The sequence below is a fragment of the Limanda limanda genome, chromosome 13, assembly GCF_963576545.1.
Source record: "Limanda limanda chromosome 13, fLimLim1.1, whole genome shotgun sequence".
NCBI lineage: Eukaryota > Metazoa > Chordata > Actinopteri > Pleuronectiformes > Pleuronectidae > Limanda > Limanda limanda.
This window is the reverse complement of record NC_083648.1, coordinates 25,864,488-25,870,487: the sequence shown is the minus strand read 5'-3', so window position 1 is coordinate 25,870,487 and position 6,000 is coordinate 25,864,488. Positions and strand designations below refer to the sequence as shown.

Here is a 6,000-nt window from a genome sequence, read left to right as displayed (position 1 = left end):
AAATCTCTTGTATGAGGAAGTAAATGTCCATTGGACCACAGTAAAAGAGTATGCTGTCTGCCTCCGTTGCTGCTATCAACCTTTAGAGGGTGACTCAAAGGCTTATTGTTCACCAGCCTCCATTTAGCCCTAAATAACTTGATCTCAGCCCTATTTTCATTTCTCCTTCCTCCTACACACACAGCATCAACCCAGCCTGCCTGCCACATATGGCTCTTTGAAAGATGTAGCAGGAGATGGTGGAAAAAGATGGGTGGTTGTTTGGTTTCACAAATGAACTCTTCTCACACTTCACCTCCTAGAGATAAGCATTTAAGTGTCAGTTATAGAATTAGCTCATTTCCACTGCAGATAACAATGTGCTCTTGCTCTCCATTTAGTCAGGAAAAAAAGTACGTATAACAAGCACATTTTGGTGACACCAGTAGACAATTAACTATTTCTGATTAAGGGTTATGGTTTTCTTCTTTCTGCAGCTCAGTTTGTTGCATTATTTTCACATGACACTATTCTTCAGCAGCTTACCTCCTGCCAAAGCTGCAAAATGTGTTACAAATTGAACATGGGTTTCTATGGGCAACACTGCACTCTACATTTAGCTTTTTTTTAAGTACTGAAGAACTAAAGTAATTTGTCCTCCTGATTTGGAATAAAATATCAAAGAGTTACATGAGCTATCATTCTGTGTAAAGTACAGAGCTGGAGTCTCTGGAAGCAGGGAAAACCGGTCCACTGACTATGTTCAAAGTTCATTATTACAACTGCAGCACTTTTGAAGCAGTCCGATAACATGATCTATTTGGTTTAATTAGTCTGGATTTAAATATTTTTTATTTAACTTCAATTGTCTAAATCACAATTTTTTTTGTTTAGTGTGAACTTATGTGCTGATATTATTTCTTGAACAGTAGTTTATTCTCTGCTTAGTACCTCCATGCAAAGTTCATGCAGAAGTTTTTTTAAGGAATCGAAAGACCTTGCTGATCTGATTATTTACTGTTCCATAGGAATGGATAAGATAAGCACTGGTTTGATTTTGGACAGGTATCTAAGTTTAAAAAGGGAACACACAATAATATATTAGGCAGGCAAACTCAAGATCTTCTTTTAATTCTCTTCTTAAGACTCACTTTTAAAAAATTACCTATTTTTAAATGTTGAGATTTGTTTTCTAACAATTTCCTATGATGTCATATTGTTAGATTTTGTGAATCTTACATATATCATTATTGTAAAGCACTTTGTAACTTTGGTTTTGAAATGTGCTATATAAATAAACTTAATATTAGTACTCACATGGGCTCATTTTGAAAATCTTTTTCACGGGGGCTGGAGAAAGTCTGGAGCCTCTCGCTCTGACATTTGCATTCTCAAATACAGCCCCACCAGAGAATGTCAGGTGATTATACGGAGTGCATAACTGAAAGCAGCATTAGTAACATCACATGGCATAAAAAAGGTGTCTGAGGGGTAAGCGGTGTATTTGAATCTGTTAGAGTTTCATGCTTTCCATGTGTCTGTGTGTGTTATCTCTGGGTGTGCTGGTCTCTTCCTCCAGCCCAAAGACACACAGGCTAGGTAAACAGGAGACACTACATTGCCAGTTAAATTTAATGTGAGTTTTAATTTGTTAAGTGTGAAAGACTGACAACATGATTCATGACAATGTATTAGGGATAAACTCTAGTACCTTGAGTTACACAGAGGATAATTTGCAAGCATGAATCGAAAAAACACAAAATAAATAAAGTGTTAGTTGTGAAAAATCAGAACTGATCAGTCTTTGAAATAAGTATGTTTTACCTTCTTGCTGATTTTCATTATGTATGCATGATGTAATGAACAAAAATTGAGTTTTGTCCAGTTTTAAAATATTTTGGATTAAACTCTGAATCATGATCTGAGTCATATTTTTCTGCCTAAAGCACAATACAACACCAACATACTTTAATGTCAGGATACATTGGATTGTATATCATTCCCATGGTTCGACCTGTTTGTCTATGTTGGACTTGTTGACTTTCATTAATTCTGTCATGTTGCTCCTCTCTCTTGCTGTCTTCCAGAGTCTTCAGCTCTTCTCTCAGGGACAGTCTTCTGCAGCCCTTGGTTGATCCCGGGCTTGTCTGGCATCTCTCATCTATAACTTTTCCTCTTTCCATCCTCACATCCTTCCCCCTGTCATGAAGGGCTTATCTAGTAGTCGGAGCCACCATCATGTGGTCTCCTATGAACCATCATATGATCCAGTTGGTTACCATGTTGACCGCAAGCCATATTTGATCAGTCAGATGGACATTCCTATGCCCATCCCCATGCCGCATCCAGCTGATCTGCCCTTCTACAATTCTCAGCGTACCTCGTACCCCTCTGACAGCAACAATATCGTCCCATATGGAACCTTCCCAAGGAGGTGCCACTCAACCTCCTCATCTCACCATCCCGAGGTAAAGGATGAGTGTATGGCCATGGTACCATATATAGGAGGAGGAGGGGGAGGAGGAGGAGCTGGAGGAGGCTATGGAGGTAAAATGCCCAACCGGGTTCCAGCACACTTTGCAGACCAATTTGAGCATCAGCTATCATTTTCAAGAGAAGGCTACCATACACTGCAGTACAAACGAGGAATGCAGCCCCACATTGGGGGGATGTCGGCCAACAACAACAACAATGACAGCCCTGGGAGAATTCGTCACCTTGTCCACTCAGTTCAGAAACTCTTCACCAAGTCACATTCATTGGAGGGCCCACACCACACACAGTCATCAAAAGGGGCCAATAATGGGAGCATTAATGGTGGCGGTGGTGGTGTTGGAGGAGGTGGTGGTGGTGGTTCAAGGGCCTGCCCAGAGGGTGAAACTCCATCAGTGGGAGTGCGCCACCGGAAGCGCAGCAAGAGCCGCGAACGCTGTCGTTCAGCCGAGCCCAAGCATCGTAGCCACCACCACCACCACCAGCAGCTCCACGGCTCAGCATCTGCTCCGGGCTCTGGATATTGGAGCTCAGATGACAACCTGGAACGGGAGCTGTGTCTTTACCACCCTCACCACCACCAACCACCACCCTCACCCTCACCCTCCATTTCTCCCTCACCCATTGCTATGACAATGGGGCGCTACCCCAGCAACCACCCCGACATGTTCCCCCAGACGCCCATCCCCAGTCTCTCTTCCTCGCAGTCCCAGCAGTACTTCATGATGGACCCCTACGGCACACTCAATGAACATACACGCACCCATGCACCCCATGGCCACACACACCACCATCCTGCACTCAAAACCTCCCGGAGCATCAATGATGTGAAGTATGCAGCCCCATCAGCATGTGTGCCAGTTAGTGGTAGCAGCAGTGGCCGTATCGGTGGAGGAAGTGGCCCCTTGCTGCCACTGAGTCTTGTGGATGTGCCCCTGGCGAAGAAAGGGGCATGGTCATCGAGCCTAACGGTGAGCAGGGCGAGAGAGGTTTACACCAACAGCAACAGCTACAACCACCTACGAGCCAGCGCAGGATCCGGTAACCTAAACCTAGATAGAGCTCTAGACAAATCTAAGGGCAGTCAGCATCAGGAGCACTCTTGCCATTTCTTACAGGTAAATAATTCCTCCCCGACTCCCATTCAAAACCAATCGATTCACCCTTCTACCCTCTGTTGATCCCCTTTCCCTCACGATTTATTTTCCTCACTTATTTTTCCTCCAACACACTGGTGTCCAGTCCTGTGAAACTTCAGGTTTTCAATCTTTCCAAACACTACTCTCTCAGGGCATTAGCTATCACTGTGTTAAGCCTGCTAAGTCACCGTTCTGAAGGTGTCTTGACATTCACTAAGTCAGTGACCAGAGTAAAGAAAGGTATATTTAATGATCGAAGACATACCTCCTTATTTAGAAAAAAAAATTGCTATGTTAAGACTAAAACAATCAAACCTAATATGCTGTCCTTCTATTAAAGCTTCAAGTAGAAGACAAGCTACTTTGGGCTGTGTGGATCTTGCAGTATGACTTGATCAGTCTGAGCCTTCTCATGGCTCCATGATAACCAAAAGCTTATAGCTTTTGTCTTTTTAGGGAAACATGATAGTTTTACAGGTATCTTTCTAATTAAATAGATCTGCAGGGGTTGGACAACAGTCAAGAGTGCTTAGGACAGGTGTATCCCTAATTTTATGTTTTTTAGTAAATGGATCTTGACATGACAATCATACCAGGTGTTAGTAAACGGCAATTCAGTTTGCTTGGCTGGTCTGAGTCAAAGCCAAGCGTGATTTCTTCCTCAGTCCCTGCATTGCTTAGTGTTTGGGTGGAATGACAACTGAACATTCACATTACTGCAAACATGACTGGATATCATCGGCTAAGGCTGGGGACACACTAGAGTTGGCCTTTCAGCATGATGCAATCTTGAACACATTCATCAACTTATGATTCAAATTTTCCTATCTGCAGGATATCAATCGATCCTATCAATCCGTCTATGTGATCAGCACCACAGACAATGGATCCTTGCATTTTTGTAAAGGTTGCTTTAAAATATTTCGCATTATTTAGTTGGTTAGATAATTTATTATTATTAATTTATATTGACTTAAAATCATAGTATGTATTATTTTTGATCATTGGGGCCATTCACTATTTGTTCAAGTTGATGAAATAGAAAAAAAACATACTGTTACATTTAATCAACCATCCATATAGTTGAAAATTATATTTTACGCTGATCAACTAATCAATGAATCAGCTTATTGTTTCATCTGTAATAGGCATAACGTTGGATGACATGGGTTGAAATAGTTTATGTGCCATATGCACAGCTATGATTAATAACTGGCTGATTACTTGTTACTGGCTGCTAACAACAGGGAGTGAAGTTTACTTCCTCTCTCAGGATTTGGCGATGTTGCATTCTGTAACCGATGGTTACATCACCTGACACATGTCTGACGTACCCTTTAAATTATTATTGAAATGCTAATGCTAATGTGCATGAACAAAGTATGAGAAACAGATAATCTAATAGTAGGCTTTAAATGCACACAACAAATGTTCATACTATCGATCAGTTGCACCTAGCATTGATTGCAGATGATGTTTTAGCTTTTTAATTACCCTGTGCATTGTAGCTAACAAAATACTTAAAATTTTGCCATATGACAGTCAAATATAACATCTGACCAACCTGGTTATTAAAGGTACAGTGTGTAATATTTAGGTGTTAGGGTATCCCTGGGCAGAAATTGAATATAAATAATCCTAGTGATGTTCGCAATAGTAGGTTTCATCTAAATTGTTGTTTTCTTTACCCTAGTATGGGCCTTTCATGTTATGACAACTGAAGGTTTCCACGGGTTCTCTTTCATGTTCGGAGGGTGAGATGAGGGGTATTCAGCTGCAATAAGTAACTTCACCACTAGACATCACTAAATTCTACACATTGAACCTTTAAGAGAGTAAATTAAAATTTTAAATTATTTTATTTTAATCTGATAATCAGTATCATTATTATCATTATAATCAGTTGTTGGTCTTTTTCTTAGTTTGGCCTTCCTCTCATTTTCAGATGGCAGAATTTAGTTTGTAATCTATTCATAAAAAAGCAGATATGACTGAAGAGACCCCCTGCTTTAGTGTCATTCACCACGTTCGTATAACCAGAAATTAATAATCCTGAATTTATCATGGTTAGTGTCAAACAAATTAGGGCAGTGGCATTGTGGATTATGGGACAATATAGAATACATTTTCTGGAAGTCAAATTGAGAAATTGTTAGTAAAATAACCAGATGCAAATTCTGGTCATTGTAGTGAAATAATTACCAGACAAATGAAATTGTAATTCCATGGCATTGATTAATGCTGCTTGTCTGATATTTTCATAAAGGAGTAATGTTCAGGTTTTCAGATTTTGAACATCACTTGCTTTAATATAACTTCATATGATTCACGTTTAAATTAACAAGAACACTGCTTCCACTTCAATTGTTGTGCTACATTCCAGCTAATG

At 40.4% G+C, this 6,000-nt stretch overlaps 1 protein-coding gene across 1 annotated transcript in view; it reads left to right on the top strand.

Annotated features, from left to right (window-relative positions):
* Window positions 1-2,183: 2,183 nt before the first annotated feature.
* The window catches only part of dlgap1a (discs, large (Drosophila) homolog-associated protein 1a), an 85,125-nt gene continuing 81,308 nt past the window's right edge, over window positions 2,184-6,000 (top strand). The window contains exons 1-2 of the mRNA XM_061083694.1: window positions 2,184-2,802; window positions 2,851-3,590. Coding sequence (XP_060939677.1) covers window positions 2,184-2,802; window positions 2,851-3,590 — 1,359 coding nt within the window. The remainder of the gene's footprint in view (window positions 2,803-2,850; window positions 3,591-6,000) is intronic.